Source organism: Oncorhynchus kisutch, linkage group LG1 (genome assembly GCF_002021735.2).
Source record: "Oncorhynchus kisutch isolate 150728-3 linkage group LG1, Okis_V2, whole genome shotgun sequence".
Taxonomy (NCBI): domain Eukaryota; kingdom Metazoa; phylum Chordata; class Actinopteri; order Salmoniformes; family Salmonidae; genus Oncorhynchus; species Oncorhynchus kisutch.
This window is the reverse complement of record NC_034174.2, coordinates 3088986-3107983: the sequence shown is the minus strand read 5'-3', so window position 1 is coordinate 3107983 and position 18998 is coordinate 3088986. Positions and strand designations below refer to the sequence as shown.

At 45.8% G+C, this 18998-nt stretch overlaps 1 protein-coding gene across 2 annotated transcripts in view; it reads left to right on the top strand.

Moving 5' to 3' along the window:
• Positions 1-18998, top strand: part of LOC109881610 (sarcolemmal membrane-associated protein) — a 123011-nt gene extending 104013 nt beyond the window's left edge. Inside the window, exons 19-22 of one of the 2 annotated variants that reach the window (XM_031788396.1) lie at positions 1994-2165; positions 3157-3291; positions 8722-8809; positions 17413-18998. In XM_031788396.1, coding sequence (XP_031644256.1) covers positions 1994-2165; positions 3157-3291; positions 8722-8805 — 391 coding nt within the window. In that variant the 3' untranslated portion in view covers positions 8806-8809; positions 17413-18998. The remainder of the gene's footprint in view (positions 1-1993; positions 2166-3156; positions 3292-8721; positions 8810-17412) is intronic. The other variant, XM_031788019.1, reaches the window with a different exon arrangement.

Genomic DNA, 18998 nt, shown 5'->3' with positions numbered 1-18998 from the left:
TTACTCCATGTGTAACTCTGTGTCGTTTTATCTGTCGAACTGCTTTGCTTTATCTTGGCCAGGTCGCAATTGTAAATGAGAACTTGTTCTCAACTTGCCTACCTGGTTAAATAAAGGTAAAATAAATAAATAAATAAATAAAATTTAACTGTCTGGGTGTGGGGAAGAGGTGGCTGGGCTAGCAGGTATTTAACTGTCTGGGTGTGGGGAAGAGGTGGCTGGGCTAGCAGGTATTTAACTGTCTGGGTGTGGGGAAGAGGTGGCTTGGCTAGCAGGTATTTAACTGTCTGGGTGTGGGGTAGAGGTGGCTGGACTAGCAGGTATTTAACTGTCTGGGTGTGGGGTAGAGGTGGCTGGGCTAGCAGGTATTTAACAGTCTGGGTGTGGGGTAGAGGTGGCTGGACTAGCAGGTATTTAACTGTCTGGGTGTGGGGTAGAGGTGGCTGGGCTAGCAGGTATTTAACAGTCTGGGTGTGGGGTAGAGGTGGCTGGGCTAGCAGGTATTTAACTGTCTGGGTGTGGGGAAGAGGTGGCTGGGCTAGCAGGTATTTAACAGTCTGGGTGTGGGGTAGAGGTGGCTGGGCTAGCAGGTATTTAATAGTCTGGGTGTGGGGAAGAGGTGGCTGGGCTAGCAGGTATTTAACAGTCTGGGTGTGGGGAAGAGGTGGCTGGGCTAGCAGGTATTTAATAGTCTGGGTGTGGGGAAGAGGTGGCTGGGCTAGCAGGTATTTAACTGTCTGGGTGTGAGGTAGAGGTGGCTGGGCTAGCAGGTAGTTAACTGTCTGGGTGTGAGGTAGAGGTGGCTGGGCTAGCAGGTATTTAATAGTCTGGGTGTGGGGTAGAGGTGGCTGGGCTAGCAGGTATTTAACTGTCTGGGTGTGGGGAAGAGGAGGCTGGGCTAGCAGGTATTTAATAGTCTGGGTGTGGGGTAGAGGTGGCTGGGCTAGCAGGTATTTAACTGTCTGGGTGTGGGGAAGAGGAGGCTGGGCTAGCAGGTATTTAACTGTCTGGGTGTGGGGAAGAGGAGGCTGGGCTAGCAGGTATTTAACTGTCTGGGTGTGGGGTAGAGGTGGCTGGGCTAGCAGGTATTTAACTGTCTGGGTGTGGGGTAGAGGTGGCTGGGCTAGCAGGTATTTAACTGTCTGGGTGTGAGGTAGAGGTGGCTGGGCTAGCAGGTATTTATCTGTCTGGGTGTGAGGTAGAGGTGGCTGGGCTAGCAGGTAGTTAACTGTCTGGGTGTGAGGTAGAGGTGGCTGGGCTAGCAGGTATTTAACTGTCTGGGTGTGGGGAAGAGGTGGCTGGGCTAGCAGGTATTTAACTGTCTGGGTGTGGGGAAGAGGTGGCTGGGCTAGCAGGTATTTAACTGTCTGGGTGTGGGGAAGAGGAGGCTGGGCTAGCAGGTATTTATCTGTCTGGGTGTGGGGAAGAGGAGGCTGGGCTAGCAGGTATTTAACTGTCTGGGTGTGGGGTAGAGGTGGCTGGGCTAGCAGGTATTTAACTGTCTGGGTGTGGGGTAGAGGTGGCTGGGCTAGCAGGTATTTAACTGTCTGGGTGTGAGGTAGAGGTGGCTGGGCTAGCAGGTATTTATCTGTCTGGGTGTGAGGTAGAGGTGGCTGGGCTAGCAGGTATTTAACTGTCTGGGTGTGGGGAAGAGGTGGCTGGGCTAGCAGGTATTTAACTGTCTGGGTGTGGGGAAGAGGAGGCTGGGCTAGCAGGTATTTATTTGCTGTAGGTGTTTGTGAAAGAGGTGGATGGAAGGGGACTGTGTTCACTTTGCAAAATGAGATCAAAGTACCTCTCTCTGAGATACAACATTTGCAACGACTTCAGACTTCCGTCCGTATCCTGACATGATCTTCTGCTGTCCTCCCCTTATCTTCCAGGGAGCCGACTGCCAGTCAGCAGCAGACTGAGGTGTTTCAGAAGATCCACCCTGTCTGGACTATGTCACAGTTCTGGACATGGTTTTATATGGTCTCTTTGTCCCCCTCAGTTCCAGGAAGCAGACTGCCAGTCTGAGCAGCAATCTGCAGAGTTTGGAGAAGTCCCAGGGAGAGATGCAGAGTAGACTGGGCTCACTGCAGGACCAACACCTCCAGGACGCTAACAAGCTGGAGTCACAGTTAACCCAGGCTGCTAGCAGGACACAGAGCCTGCAGAGAGAGGTATGATACGGTTCACATACTGCAGTCACAGCTAACCCAGGCTGCTAGTAGAGAGAGGTATGATATGGTTCACATACTGCAGTCACAGCTAACCCAGGCTTCTAGTAGAGAGAGGTATGATATGGTTCACATACTGCAGTCACAGTTAACCCAGGCTGCTAGTAGAGAGAGGTATGATATGGTTCACATACTGCAGTCACAGCTAACCCAGGCTGCTAGTAGAGAGAGGTATGATATGGTTCACATACTGCAGTCACAGCTAACCCAGGCTGCTAGTAGAGAGAGGTATGATATGGTTCACATACTGCAGTCACAGCTAACCCAGGCTGCTAGTAGAGAGAGGTATGATATGGTTCACATACTGCAGTCACAGCTAACCCAGGCTGCTAGTAGAGAGAGGTATGATATGGTTCACATACTGCAGTCACAGCTAACCCAGGCTACTAGCAGGACACAGAGCCTGCAGAGAGAGGTGTGATACAGGTCCCCCAGAGAGAGGTGTGATACAGGTCCCCCAGAGAGAGGTATGATACAGGTCCAATAGAGAGAGGTATGATACAGGTCCCCCAGAGAGAGGTGTGATACAGGTCCCCCAGAGAGAGGTGTGATACAGGTCCCCCAGAGAGGGGTATGATACAGGTCCCCCAGAGAGAGGTATGATACAGGTCCCCCAGAGAGAGGTATGATACAGGTCCCCCAGAGAGAGGTATGATACAGGTCCCCCAGGGAGAGGTATGATACAGGTCCCCCAGAGAGAGGTATGATACAGGTCCCCCAGAGAGAGGTATGATACAGGTCCCCCAGAGAGAGGTATGATACAGGTCCCCCAGAGAGAGGTATGATACAGGTCCCCCAGAGAGAGGTATGATACAGGTCCCCCAGAGAGAGGTATGATACAGGTCCCCCAGAGAGAGGTATGATACAAGCACGTGTCTGTCACTTTCTGTTGCTTTTCTCTCTCCCCCTTCTCTCCCTCTCTATCTGTCTATAGTATGAGGACACTCAGAACTTGCTGTGTGATCTGAGGAAGTGTTGTGAGAGGACTGAGCAGGAGAAACGCTCCATCAACGAGGAGCTGGAACAGTGTAAAGTTAACCTCAAACTGCTGCAGGACAAGGGCAAGAATGTGAGTAGTGACCCCCTGACCCTAAACAGAGGCCACCAATCTCTCTCTTGCCTTTCGTTCAGAGCCTGTACTGGATATGCTAAAGGAATCACAATGGGTGCTCTGGGACATCTTTGTCTGTTATGAGAACCATTCATGATGTTCCCAATTTAATGTTATTTTTTGCAAGACATTTGACTGTGAGTCTTGGACAAGTCAGCATTGCCTGAGACAGAATGTCCCATAGGGCATTTGATTGTAATTGATTTCAATCAGTCAATCACACATATATACCTTTTATGCGATCTACAAAGAGAGAAAGTAGCTGTCCAGAGTGTTGGGATGCCGAAGACTATATACCACTACCACCATTTAGAGTTCCCAGTCTGAGGGAGAGATGATCAGAATAACAAACATGAATAAATATGGTTGAACTACCTCTAGCCTGGGCTACATCCACCCTAACGGCATAATGAATAAATATGATATAACTACCTCTAGCCTGGGCTACATCCACCCTAACGGCATAATGAATAAATATTATATAACTACCTCTAGCCTGGGCTACATCCACCCTAACGGCATAATGAATAAATATGGTTGAACTACCTCTAGCCTGGGCTACATCCACCCTAACGGCATAATGAATAAATATGGTTGAACTACCTCTAGCCTGGGCTACATCCACCCTAACGGCATAATGAATAAATATGGTTGAACTACCTCTAGCCTGGGCTACATCCACCCTAATGGCATAATGAATAAATATGATATAACTACCTCTAGCCTGGGCTACATCCACCCTAACGGCATAATGAATAAATATGGTGGAACTACCTCTAGCCTGGGCTACATCCACCCTAATGGCATAATGAATAAATATGGTTGAACTACCTCTAGCCTGGGCTACATCCACCCTAATGGCATAATGAATAAATATGGTGGAACTACCTCTAGCCTGGGCTACATCCACCCTAACGGCATAATGAATAAATATGGTTGAACTACCTCTAGCCTGGGCTACATCCACCCTAACGGCATAATGAATAAATATGGTTGAACTACCTCTAGCCTGGGCTACATCCACCCTAACGGCATAATGAATAAATATGGTTGAACTACCTCTAGCCTGGGCTACATCCACCCTAATGGCATAATGAATAAATATGGTGGAACTACCTCTAGCCTGGGCTACATCCACCCTAACGGCATAATGAATAAATATGATATAACTACCTCTAGCCTGGGCTACATCCACCCTAATGGCATAATGAATAAATATGATATAACTACCTCTAGCCTGGGCTACATCCACCCTAATGGCATAATGAATAAATATGGTGGAACTACCTCTAGCCTGGGCTACATCCACCCTAACGGTGTAATGAATAAATATGGTGGAACTACCTCTAGCCTGGGCTACATCCACCCTAACGGTGTAATGAATAAATATGGTGGAACTACCTCTAGCCTGGGCTACATCCACCCTAACGGCATAATGAATAAATATGGTGGAACTACCTCTAGCCTGGGCTACATCCACCCTAACGGCATAATGAATAAATATGATATAACTACCTCTAGCCTGGGCTACATCCACCCTAATGGCATAATGAATAAATATGATATAACTACCTCTAGCCTGGGCTACATCCACCCTAACGGCATAATGAATAAATATGATATAACTACCTCTAGCCTGGGCTACATCCACCCTAACGGCATAATGAATAAATATGATATAACTACCTCTAACCTGGGCTACATCCACCCTAATGGCATAATGAATAAATATGGTTGAACTACCTCTAGCCTGGGCTACATCCACCCTAACGGTGTAATGAATAAATATGGTGGAACTACCTCTAGCCTGGGCTACATCCACCCTAACGGCATAATGAATAAATATGATATAACTACCTCTAACCTGGGCTACATCCACCCTAACGGCATAATGAATAAATATGATATAACTACCTCTAGCCTGGGCTACATCCACCCTAACGGCATAATGAATAAATATGGTGGAACTACCTCTAGCCTGGGCTACATCCACCCTAACGGTGTAATGAATAAATATGGTGGAACTACCTCTAGCCTGGGCTACATCCACCCTAACGGTGTAATGAATAAATATGGTGGAACTACCTCTAGCCTGGGCTACATCCACCCTAACGGCATAATGAATAAATATGGTGGAACTACCTCTAGCCTGGGCTACATCCACCCTAACGGCATAATGAATAAATATGATATAACTACCTCTAGCCTGGGCTACATCCACCCTAATGGCATAATGAATAAATATGGTGGAACTACCTCTAGCCTGGGCTACATCCACCCTAACGGCATAATGAATAAATATGGTTGAACTACCTCTAGCCTGGGCTACATCCACCCTAACGGCATAATGAATAAATATGGTTGAACTACCTCTAGCCTGGGCTACATCCACCCTAACGGCATAATGAATAAATATGGTTGAACTACCTCTAGCCTGGGCTACATCCACCCTAATGGCATAATGAATAAATATGGTGGAACTACCTCTAGCCTGGGCTACATCCACCCTAACGGCATAATGAATAAATATGATATAACTACCTCTAGCCTGGGCTACATCCACCCTAATGGCATAATGAATAAATATGATATAACTACCTCTAGCCTGGGCTACATCCACCCTAATGGCATAATGAATAAATATGGTGGAACTACCTCTAGCCTGGGCTACATCCACCCTAACGGTGTAATGAATAAATATGGTGGAACTACCTCTAGCCTGGGCTACATCCACCCTAACGGTGTAATGAATAAATATGGTGGAACTACCTCTAGCCTGGGCTACATCCACCCTAACGGCATAATGAATAAATATGGTGGAACTACCTCTAGCCTGGGCTACATCCACCCTAACGGCATAATGAATAAATATGATATAACTACCTCTAGCCTGGGCTACATCCACCCTAATGGCATAATGAATAAATATGATATAACTACCTCTAGCCTGGGCTACATCCACCCTAACGGCATAATGAATAAATATGATATAACTACCTCTAGCCTGGGCTACATCCACCCTAACGGCATAATGAATAAATATGATATAACTACCTCTAACCTGGGCTACATCCACCCTAATGGCATAATGAATAAATATGGTTGAACTACCTCTAGCCTGGGCTACATCCACCCTAACGGTGTAATGAATAAATATGGTGGAACTACCTCTAGCCTGGGCTACATCCACCCTAACGGCATAATGAATAAATATGATATAACTACCTCTAACCTGGGCTACATCCACCCTAACGGCATAATGAATAAATATGATATAACTACCTCTAGCCTGGGCTACATCCACCCTAACGGCATAATGAATAAATATGGTGGAACTACCTCTAGCCTGGGCTACATCCACCCTAACGGTGTAATGAATAAATATGGTGGAACTACCTCTAGCCTGGGCTACATCCACCCTAACGGTGTAATGAATAAATATGGTGGAACTACCTCTAGCCTGGGCTACATCCACCCTAACGGCATAATGAATAAATATGGTGGAACTACCTCTAGCCTGGGCTACATCCACCCTAACGGCATAATGAATAAATATGATATAACTACCTCTAGCCTGGGCTACATCCACCCTAATGGCATAATGAATAAATATGATATAACTACCTCTAGCCTGGGCTACATCCACCCTAACGGCATAATGAATAAATATGATATAACTACCTCTAGGCTGGGCTACATCCACCCTAATGGCATAATGAATAAATATGATATAACTACCTCTAGCCTGGGCTACATCCACCCTAACGGCATAATGAATAAATATGGTTGAACTACCTCTAGCCTGGGCTACATCCACCCTAACGGCATAATGAATAAATATGGTTGAACTACCTCTAGCCTGGGCTACATCCACCCTAACGGCATAATGAATAAATATGGTTGAACTACCTCTAGCCTGGGCTACATCCACCCTAATGGCATAATGAATAAATATGATATAACTACCTCTAGCCTGGGCTACATCCACCCTAACGGCATAATGAATAAATATGGTTGAACTACCTCTAGCCTGGGCTACATCCACCCTAATGGCATAATGAATAAATATGGTTGAACTACCTCTAGCCTGGGCTACATCCACCCTAACGGCATAATGAATAAATATGGTTGAACTACCTCTAGCCTGGGCTACATCCACCCTAACGGCATAATGAATAAATATGGTTGAACTACCTCTAGCCTGGGCTACATCCACCCTAACGGCATAATGAATAAATATGGTTGAACTACCTCTAGCCTGGGCTACATCCACCCTAACGGCATAATGAATAAATATGGTTGAACTACCTCTAGCCTGGGCTACATCCACCCTAATGGTGTAATGCTTTTATATCTAAGATGGCGGGTGAGCAAGCATACACCTCAGGGAGTTATAACTGGTTCTCACTGCTACTAGACCTCCCTGAACAAAAATTACACCTCTGTTCAGCTTCTAGATGTGGTGTGACATGTATCTATACGTTTGTTCCCCCCTCCTGCCTCCCGTTGTCCCCCTCCTGCCTCCCGTTGTCCCCCTCCTGCCTCCAGTACCCCCCCTCCTGCCTCCAGTTCCCCCGTCCTACCTCCAGTTCCTGCCTCCAGTTCCCCCCTCCTGCCTCCAGTTCCCCCCATCCTGCCACCCGTTCCCCCCATCCTGCCCCCCGTTCCCCCCCTCCTGCCTCCCGTTCCCCCCCTCCTGCCTCCAGTACCCCCCCTCCTGCCTCCAGTACCCACCCTCCTGCCTCCAGTACCCACCCTCCTGCCTCCAGTACCCACCCTCCTGCCTCCAGTACCCACCCTCCTGCCTCCAGTACCCACCCTCCTGCCTCCAGTACCCACCCTCTTGCCTCCAGTACCCACCCTCCTGCCTCCAGTTCCCCCCTCCTACCTCCAGTTCCACCCTCCTGCCTCCAGATCCTCCCTCTTGCCTCTAGTTCCCTCCTCCTGCCTCCAGTCCCCCACTCCTGCCTCCAGTTCCCCCCTCTTGTCTCCAGTTCCCCCCTCCTGCCTCCAGTTCCCCCCTCCAGTCCCCCCCCCTCCTGCCTCCAGTCCCCCCCCCGCCTCCAGTTCCCCCCTCCTTCCTCCAGTCCCTCCCCCCATGCCTCCAGTCCCTCCTGCCTCCAGTCCCCCCCCCCTGCCTCCAGTCCCTCCTGCCTCCAGTCCCCCTGCCTCCAGTCCCCCCCCCCCCTGCCTCCAGTCCCCCCCCCTGCCTCCAGTCCCTCCTGCCTCCAGTCCCCCCCTCCTGCCGCTACTTTCCCCATGGCCCCTCCATTCAGGTTTTTTTGTTTATTGATTAGTTTTCATTTTTTCTTCGTTTTAATTTCTTTGATTAGTTTAAAATATTGGTTCTTCTATTTGATTATTCTCTCTGATCCCTCCCTCCTTTAGCCACCCATATTGCAGCCTGTCCAGGCCATTTTCATCGGCCTTATCCCGGCCTTGCTGTATTGGTGGCTCAGCCAGTTGTGGTAGAAAGGTATACCGTGTTCCTGTTGTGTTGTCTTTCATCTGTCTGTCATCTTCATCAGTATCATCCTCTCTAACCAATCAATCAAATGTATTTATAAAGCCCTTCTTACATCAGCTGATGTCTCAAAGTGCTGTACAGAAACCCAGCCTAAAACCCCAAACAGCAAGCAATGCAGGTGTAGAAGCACGGTGGCTAGGAAAAACTCCCTAGAAAGGCCAAAACCTAGGAAGAAACCTAGAGAGGAACCAGGCTATGTGGGGTGGCCAGTCCTCTTCTGGCTGTGCCGGGTGGAGATTATAAACCTAGAGAGGAACCAGGCTATGTGGGGTGGCCAGTCCTCTTCTGGCTGTGCCGGGTGGAGATTATAAACCTAGAGAGGAACCAGGCTATGTGGGGTGGCCAGTCCTCTTCTGGCTGTGCCGGGTGGAGATTATAACAGAACATGGCCAAGATGTTCAAATGTTCATAAATGACCAGCAGGGTCAGATAATAATAATCAGTGGTTGTAGAGAGTGCAACAGGTCAGCACTTCAGGAGTAAATGTCAGTTGGCTTTTCATAGCCGATCATTGAGAGTTAGAAACAGCAGGTGCATAGCTGTGCCACCAGAGGCTCTGGGTTCGTGCCCAGGCTCTGTCGCAGCCGGCCGCGACCGGGAGGTCCGTGGGGCGACGCACAATTGGCCTAGCGTCGTCCGGGTTAGGGAGGGTTTGGCCGGTAGGGACATCCTTGTCTCATTGCGGACAAGCGACTCCTGTGGCGGGCCGGGCGCAGTGCGCGCTAACCAGGTCGCCAGGTGCACGGTGTTTCCTCCGACACATTGGTGCGGCTGGCTTCCGGGTCTGATGCGCGCTGTGTTAAGAAGCAGTGCGGCTTGGTTTGGTTGTGTTTCGGAGGACGCATGGCTCTCGACCTTCGTCTCTCCCGAGCCCGTACGGGAGTTGTAGCGATGAGACAAGATAGTAACTATTAACAATTGGATACCACGAGGGGGGTAAAATAAAAAATAAAATAAAAATACTAGAGACAGCTGGTGCGGTAGAGAGTCCAAAACAGCAGGTCTGGGACAGGTAGCATGTCAGGGGAACAGGTCAGGGTTCCATATCCGCAGGCAGAACAGTAGAAACTGGAGCTGCAGCATGACCAGGTGGACTGGGGGCAGCAAGGAGTCATCATGCCAGTTAGTCCTGAGGCATGGTCCTAGGGCTCAGGTCCTCCGAGAGAGAGAAAAAAAGAGAGAATTAGAGAGAGCATACTTAAATTCACACAGGACACCGGATAAGACAGGAGAAGTACTCCAGATATAACAAACTGACCCTAGCCCCCCGACACATAAACTACTGCAGCATAAATACTGGAGGCTGAGACAGGAGGGGTTAGGAGAAACTGTAACTTCATCCTCTATCTTCATCAGTGTCTTCCTCTCTAACTGCCTTCGTCAGAGTCTTCCTCTCTCACTGCCTTCGTCAGAGTCTTCCTCTCTAACTGCCTTCGTCAGAGTCTTCCTCTAACTGCCTTCGTCAGTGTCTTCCTCTCTAACTGCCTTCGTCAGTGTCTTCCTCTCTAACTGCCTTCGTCAGTGTCTTCCTCTCTAACTGCCAGCCCTGCACTAAACTAATAACTAGCATTATCTAAACTGATAACTAGCATTATCAGTCTATATTATCACAGTTGACCGGCCCTGCACTAAACTAACCTGTCAGCATTATCAGTCTATATATTACCACAGTTGACCAGCCCCCTAAACTAACCTGTCAGCATTATCAGTCTATATATTATCACAGTTGACCAGCCCCCTAAACTAACCTGTCTATATATTATCACAGTTGACCAGCCCTGCACTAAACTAACCTGTCAGCATTATCAGTCTATATACAGTGCCTTGCGAAAGTATTCGGCCCCCTTGAACTTTGCGACCTTTTGCCACATTTCAGGCGTCAAACATAAAGATATAAAACTGTATTTTTTTGTGAAGAATCAACAAAGTGGGACACAATCATGAAGTGGAACGACATTTATTGGATATTTCAAACTTTTTTAACAAATCAAAAACTGAAACATTGGGTGTGCAAAATTATTCAGCCCCTTTACTTTCAGTGCAGCAAACTCTCTCCAGAAGTTCAGTGAGGATCTCTGAATGATCCAATGTTGACCTAAATGACTAATGATGATATATCGGAATATATATTCACCCCCTTTGCTATGAAGCCCCTAAATAAGATCTGGTGCAACCAATTACCTTCAAAAGTCACATAATTGGTTAGATAAAGTCCCCCTGTGTGCAATCTAAGTGTCACATGATCTGTCACATGATCTCAGTAAATATACACCTATTCTGAAAGGCCCCAGAGACTGCAACATCACTAAGCAAGCGGCACCACCAAGCAAGCGGCACTATGAAGACCAAGGAGCTCTCCAAACAGGTCAGGGACAAATCCAGGCCCTGCAGTGCCTAGCTCCACTCCTATTCCCCAGGCGCTCTCTTTTGACGACTTCTGTAACCGTAATAGCCTTGGTTTCATGCATGTTAACATTAGAAGCCTCCTCCCTAAGTTTGTTCTATTCACTGCTTTAGCACACTCTGCCAACCCGGATGTTCTAGCTGTGTCTGAATCCTGGCTTAGGAAGACCACCAAAAATTCAGACATTTTAATTCCAAACTACAACATTTTCAGACAAGATAGAACTGGCAAAGGGGGCGGTGTTGCAATCTACTGCAAAGATAGCCTGCAGAGTTCTGTCCTACTATCCAGGTCTGTACCCAAACAATTTGAACTTCTACTTTTAAAAATCCACCTCTCACCTCTCACCGTTGCCGCCTGCTATAGACCACCCTCTGCCCCCAGCTGTGCTCTGGACACCATATGTGAACTGATTGCCCCCCATCTATCTTCAGAGTTCGTGCTGCTAGGCGACCTAAACTGGAACATGCTTAACACCCCAGCCATCCTAAAATCTAAACTTGATGCCCTCAATCTCACACAAATTATCAATGAACCTACCAGGTACCTCCGCAAAGCCTTAAACACGGGCACCCTCATAGATATCATCCTAACCAACTTGCCCTCTAAATACACCTCTGCTGTCTTCAACCAAGATCTCAGCGATCACTGCCTCATTGCCTGCATCCGTAATGGGTCAGCGGTCAAACGACCTCCACTCATCACTGTAAAACGCTCCCTGAAACACTTCTGCGAGCAGGCCTTTCTAATCGACCTGGCCGGGGTATCCTGGAAGGATATTGATCTCATCCCGTCAGTAGAGGGTGCCTGGATATTTTTTTTTAAATGCCTTCCTAACCATCTTAAATAAACATGCCCCATTCAAGAAATTTAGAACCAGGAACAGATATAGCCCTTGGTTCTCCCCAGACCTGACTGCCCTTAATCAACACAAAAACATCCTATGGCGTTCTGCATTAGCATCGAACAGCCCCCGTGATATGCAGCTGTTCAGGGAAGCTAGAAACCATTATACACAGGCAGTTAGAAAAGCCAAGGCTAGCTTTTTCAAGCAGAAATTTGCTTCCTGCAACACTAACTCAAAAAAGTTCTGGGACACTGTAAAGTCCATGGAGAATAAGAACACCTCCTCCCAGCTGCCCACTGCACTGAAGATAGGAAACACTGTCACCACTGATAAATCCACCATAATTGAGAATTTCAATAAGCATTTTTCTACGGCTGGCCATGCTTTCCACCTGGCTACTCCTACCCCGGACAACTGCACTGCACCCCCAACAGCAACTCGCCCAAGCCTTCCCCATTTCTCCTTCTCCCAAATCCATTCAGCTGATGTTCTGAAAGAGCTGCAAAATCTGGACCCCTACAAATCAGCCGGGCTAGACAATCTGGACCCTTTCTTTCTAAAATTATCTGCAGAAATTGTTGCCACCCCTATTACTAGCCTGTTCAACCTCTCTTTCGTGTCGTCTGAGATTCCCAAAGATTGGAAAGCAGCTGCGGTCATCCCCCTCTTCAAAGGGGGGGATACTCTTGACGCAAACTGCTACAGACCTATATCTATCCTACCGTGCCTTTCTAAGGTCTTCGAAAGCCAAGTCAACAAACAGATTACCGACCATTTCGAATCTCACCATACCTTCTCTGCTATGCAATCTGGTTTCAGAGCTGGTCATGGGTGCACCTCAGCCACGCTCAAGGTCCTAAACGATATCTTAACCGCCATCGATAAGAAACATTACTGTGCAGCCGTATTCATTGATCTGGCCAAGGCTTTCGACTCTGTCAATCACCATATCCTCATCGGCAGACTCGACAGCCTTGGTTTCTCAAATGATTGCCTCGCCTGGTTCACCAACTACTTCTCTGATAGAGTTCAGTGTGTCAAATCGGAGGGTCTGCTGTCCGGACCTCTGGCAGTCTCTATGGGGGTGCCACAGGGTTCAATTCTTGGACCGACTCTCTTCTCTGTATACATCAATGAGGTCGCTCTTGCTGCTGGTGAGTCTCTGATCCACCTCTACGCAGACGACACCATTCTGTATACTTCCGGCCCTTCTTTGGACACTGTGTTAACAACCCTCCAGGCAAGCTTCAATGCCATACAACTCTCCTTCCGTGGCCTCCAATTGCTCTTAAATACAAGTCAAACTAAATGCATGCTCTTCAACCGATCGCTACCTGCACCTACCCGCCTGTCCAACATCACTACTCTGGACGGCTCTGACTTAGAATACGTGGACAACTACAAATACTTAGGTGTCTGGTTAGACTGTAAACTCTCCTTCCAGACCCATATCAAACATCTCCAATCCAAAGTTAAATCTAGAATTGGCTTCCTATTTCGCAACAAAGCATCCTTCACTCATGCTGCCAAACATACCCTTGTAAAACTGACCATCCTACCAATCCTCGACTTGGCGATGTCATTTACAAAATAGCCTCCAATACCCTACTCAACGAATTGGATGCAGTCTATCACAGTGCAATCCGTTTTGTCACCAAAGCCCCATATACTACCCACCATTGCGACCTGTACGCTCTCGTTGGCTGGCCCTCGCTTCATACTCGTCACCAAACCCACTGGCTCCATGTCATCTACAAGACCCTGCTAGGCAAAGTCCCCCCTTATCTCAGCTCGCTGGTCACCATAGCATCTCCCACCTGTGGCACACGCTCCAGCAAGTATATCTCTCTAGTCACCCCCAGAACCAATTCTTTCCAATGACTGGAACGAACTACAAAAATCTCTGAAACTGGAAACACTTATCTCCCTCCCTAGCTTTAAGCACCAACTGTCAGAGCAGCTCACAGATTACTGCACCTGTACATAGCCCACCTATAATTTAGCCCAAACAACTACCTCTTTCCCAACTGTATTTAATTTTATTTATTTATTTATTTTGCTCCTTTGCACCCCATTATTTTTATTTCTATTTTGCACATTCTTCCATTGCAAAACTACCATTCCAGTGTTTTACTTGCTATATTGTATTTACTTTGCCACCATGGCCTTTTTTGCCTTTACCTCCCTTATCTCACCTCATTTGCTCACATTGTATATAGACTTGTTTATACTGTATTATTGACTGTATGTCTGTTTTACTCCATGTGTAACTCTGTGTCATTGTATCTGTCGAACTGCTTTGCTTTATCTTGGCCAGGTCGCAATTGTAAATGAGAACTTGTTCTCAACTGGCCTACCTGGTTAAATAAAGGGTTATATATATAAATACCTGGTTAAATAAAGGGTTATATATATAAATACCTGGTTAAATAAAGGGTTATATATATAAATACCTGGTTAAATAAAGGGTTAGGGTGATATATATAAATACCTGGTTAAATAAAGGGTTAGGGTTATATATATAAATACCTGGTTAAATCAAGGTGTTCTCAACTAGCCTACCTGGTTAAATAAAGGTGTTCTCAACTAGCCTACCTGGTTAAATAAAGGTGTTCTCAACTAGCCTACCTGGTTAAATAAAGGTGTTCTCAACTAGCCTACCTGGTTAAATAAAGGGTTAGGGTTATATATATATAAATACCTGGTTAAAAAAAGGTGAAATAAAAAAATAATTAAAAAAAACATGTTTCTACAACTTGATTGGAGTCCAGCTGTGGTAAATTCAATTGATTGAACATGATTTGGGAAGAAACACACCATCATTCTTCGATGGAGGAAGTTTAGAACCACCAAGACTCTTCTTAGAGGTTGACACCTGAGCAAACTGCACAATCGGGGGAGAAGGGCCTTGCTCAGGGAGGTTCCAGAGTTCATCTGTGGAGAGAACCTTCCAGAAGGACAAGCATCTCTGCAGCACTCCACCAATCAGGCCTTTATGGTAGAATAGCCAGACGGAAGCCACTCCTCAGTAAAAGGCACATAACAGCCCACTTGGAGTTTGCCAAAAGGCACATAAAGGACTCTCCGACCATGAGAAACAAGATTCTCTGGTCTGATGAAACCAAGATTGAACTCTTTGGCCTGAATGCCAAGCGTCACGTCTGGAGGAAACCTGGCACCATCGAAACGGGGATGCATGGTGGTGGCAGCATCATGCTGTGGGGATGTTTTTCAGCGGCAGTGACTGGGAGACTAGTCAGGATCGAGGGAAAGATGAATGGAGGAAAGTACAGATATTCTTGATGAAAACCTGCTCCAGAGCGCTCAGGACCTCAGATTGGGGTGAAAGTTCCCAAATACAGGTGTGCCAAGCATGTAGTGTCATACCCAATAAGAATCACGGCTGTAATCACTGCCAAAGGTGCTTCAACAAAGTACTGAGTAAAGGGTCTGAATATTTATGTAAATGTTATTTCAGTTTTGTAGTTTTTTTATTATCAATTTGCCAAAATGTTAATCTGTTTTTGCTTTGTCATGGAGTATTGTGTGTAGTTTGACAGAATAAAAAAAATGTAATCCATTTTAGAAGGAGGCTGTAACAGTCTGAATACTTTCCGAATGTACTGTATATATTATCACAGTCATTGATGCCCTCTGTCTGTCTTGGATCACTCTATACTCATTGATGCCTTCTGTCTGTCTGTCTGTCTGTCTTGGATCACTCTATACTCATTGATGCCTTCTGTCTGTCTGTCTGTCTGTCTTGGATCACTCTATACTCATTGATGCCTTCTGTCTGTCTGTCTGTCTTGGATCACTCTATACTCATTGATGCCTGTCTGTCTTGGATCACTCTATACTCATTGATGCATGTCTGTCTTGGATCACTCTATACTCATTGATGCCTGTCCGTCTTGGATCACTCTATACTCATTGATGCCTGTCTGTCTTGGATCACTCTATACTCATTGATGCATGTCTGTCTTGGATCACTCTATACTCATTGATGCCTGTCTGTCTTGGATCACTCTATACTCATTGATGCCTGTCTGTCTTGGATCACTCTATACTCATTGATGCCTGTCTGTCTTGGATCACTCTATACTCATTGATGCCTGTCTGTCTTGGATCACTCTATACTCATTGATGCCTGTCTGTCTTGGATCACTCTATACTCATTGATGCCTGTCTGTCTTGGATCACTCTATACTCATTGATGCCTGTCTGTCTTGGATCACTCTATACTCATTGATGCCTGTCTGTCTTGGATCACTCTATACTCATTGATGCCTGTCTGTCTTGGATCACTCTACTCATTGATGCCTGTCTGTCTTGGATCACTCTATACTCATTGATGCCTGTCTGTCTTGGATCACTCTATACTCATTGATGCCTGTCTGTCTTGGATCACTCTATACTCATTGATGCCTGTCTGTCTTGGATCACTCTATACTCATTGATGCCTGTCTGTCTTGGATCACTCTATACTCATTGATGCATGTCTGTCTTGGATCACTCTATACTCATTGATGCCTGTCCGTCTTGGATCACTCTATACTCATTGATGCCTGTCTGTCTTGGATCACTCTATACTCATTGATGCATGTCTGTCTTGGATCACTCTATACTCATTGATGCCTGTCTGTCTTGGATCACTCTATACTCATTGATGCCTGTCTGTCTTGGATCACTCTATACTCATTGATGCCTGTCTGTCTTGGATCACTCTATACTCATTGATGCCTGTCTGTCTTGGATCACTCTATACTCATTGATGCCTGTCTGTCTTGGATCACTCTATACTCATTGATGCCTGTCTGTCTTGGATCACTCTATACTCATTGATGCCTGTCTGTCTTGGATCACTAACACAATGCCACCAACACTTATTCTTTGGTTTCCATTTTTTTTAGTTTGAGTTTTTTGTCATTATTGCTTTATGACCATCATACTTCTGCAGCTTTTAAATGTTTTCCTGTTTTTAAACCAAATGAGCATGTATTTTTCCTTGTTCCCTCAGTCAGAACAGTCGAACAGTTATCTAGATAGGTAGGTCTGTAGTATTATCAGTCAGAACAGTCCTGTTTGATTTTCTGATTATTTTTCTCCAGTGAGGTAACTTAACTGGCTCTCTCCCAGTAACTGTGCCACACTGTTTCTCACTTTCCTACACCCCATCCCCCTCTATCTCTCTCTCTCTCTCCAACCTGTACCTGTGGCCTCAATCTCAGCCCCGGTGTAGGCTAGCTGACGGCCTAGACTAACCCAGTCTTTCTCTCTCTGTCCGTCTGTCTCCTGCAGGCCGGTTGGAGCCCCTGGATGCCAGTTGTAGCAGTGATGGTAGCAGTGACTGCTGCGGTGCTTTATCCCAACTTCTCCAAGAGCACCTCCACCTGAGACCTTACCTACTACATGTCCTCTACCCCGTCTTCTTCTGGCATCTCTACCTCTGCCCACACCAATCCCCGGCCCATTTTTGATTGATTTATTAATCCATTAATTAATCTATTGATTAATTTATTACCTCTGGTCGGTTCCCCTACAGAAAGTCCCTCTGCTTTAAACTGTACAAAGTATAACTGTATATATATATATAGAGAGAGCGATCAAGAGAAGTAGTATTTCTACCGTAGAAATAGTCCTATATCTACGGTAGAAATGGTCCTATATCTACGGTAGAAATAGTCCTATATCTACGGTAGAAATAGTCCTATATACGGTAGAAATGGTCCTATATCTACGGTAGAAATAGTCCTATATCTACGGTAGAAATAGTCCTATATCTACGGTAGAAATAGTCCTATATCTACGGTAGAAATGGTCCTATATCTACGGTAGAAATAGTCCTATATCTACGGTAGAAATAGTCCTATATCTACGGTAGAAATGGTCCTATATCTACGGTAGAAATAGTCCTATATCTACGGTAGAAATAGTCCTATATCTACGGTAGAAATGGTCCTATATCTACGGTAGAAATAGTCCTATATCTACGGTAGAAATAGTCCTATATCTACGGTAGAAATAGTCCTATATCTACGGTAGAAATAGTCCTATATCTACGGTAGAAATAGTCCTATATCTACGGTAGAAATAGTCCTATATCTATGGTAGAAATGGTCCTATATCTACGGTAGAAATAGTCCTATATCTACGGTAGAAATAGTCCTATATCTACGGTAGAAATGGTCCTATATCTACGGTAGAAATAGTCCTATATCTACGGTAGAAATAGTCCTATATCTACGGTAGAAATAGTCCTATATCTACGGTAGAAATAGTCCTATATCTACGGTAGAAATGGTCCTATATCTACGGTAGAAATGGTCCTATATCTACGGTAGAAATAGTCCTATATCTACGGTAGAAATAGTCCTATATCTACGGTAGAAATGGTCCTATATCTACGGTAGAAATAGTCCTATATCTACGGTAGAAATAGTCCTATATCTACGGTAGAAATAGTCCTATATCTACGGTAGAAATAGTCCTATATCTACGGTAGAAATAGTCCTATATCTACGGTAGAAATTGTCCTATATCTACGGTAGAAATGGTCCTATATCTACGGTAGAAATGGTCCTATATCTACGGTAGAAATAGTCCTATATCTACGGTAGAAATAGTCCTATATCTACGGTAGAAATAGTCCTATATCTACGGTAGAAATAGTCCTATATCTACGGTAGAAATAGTCCTATATCTACGGTAGAAATAGTCCTATATCTACGGTAGAAATAGTCCTATATCTATGGTAGAAATGGTCCTATATCTACGGTAGAAATAGTCCTATATCTACGGTAGAAATAGTCCTATATCTACGGTAGAAATGGTCCTATATCTACGGTAGAAATAGTCCTATATCTACGGTAGAAATAGTCCTATAT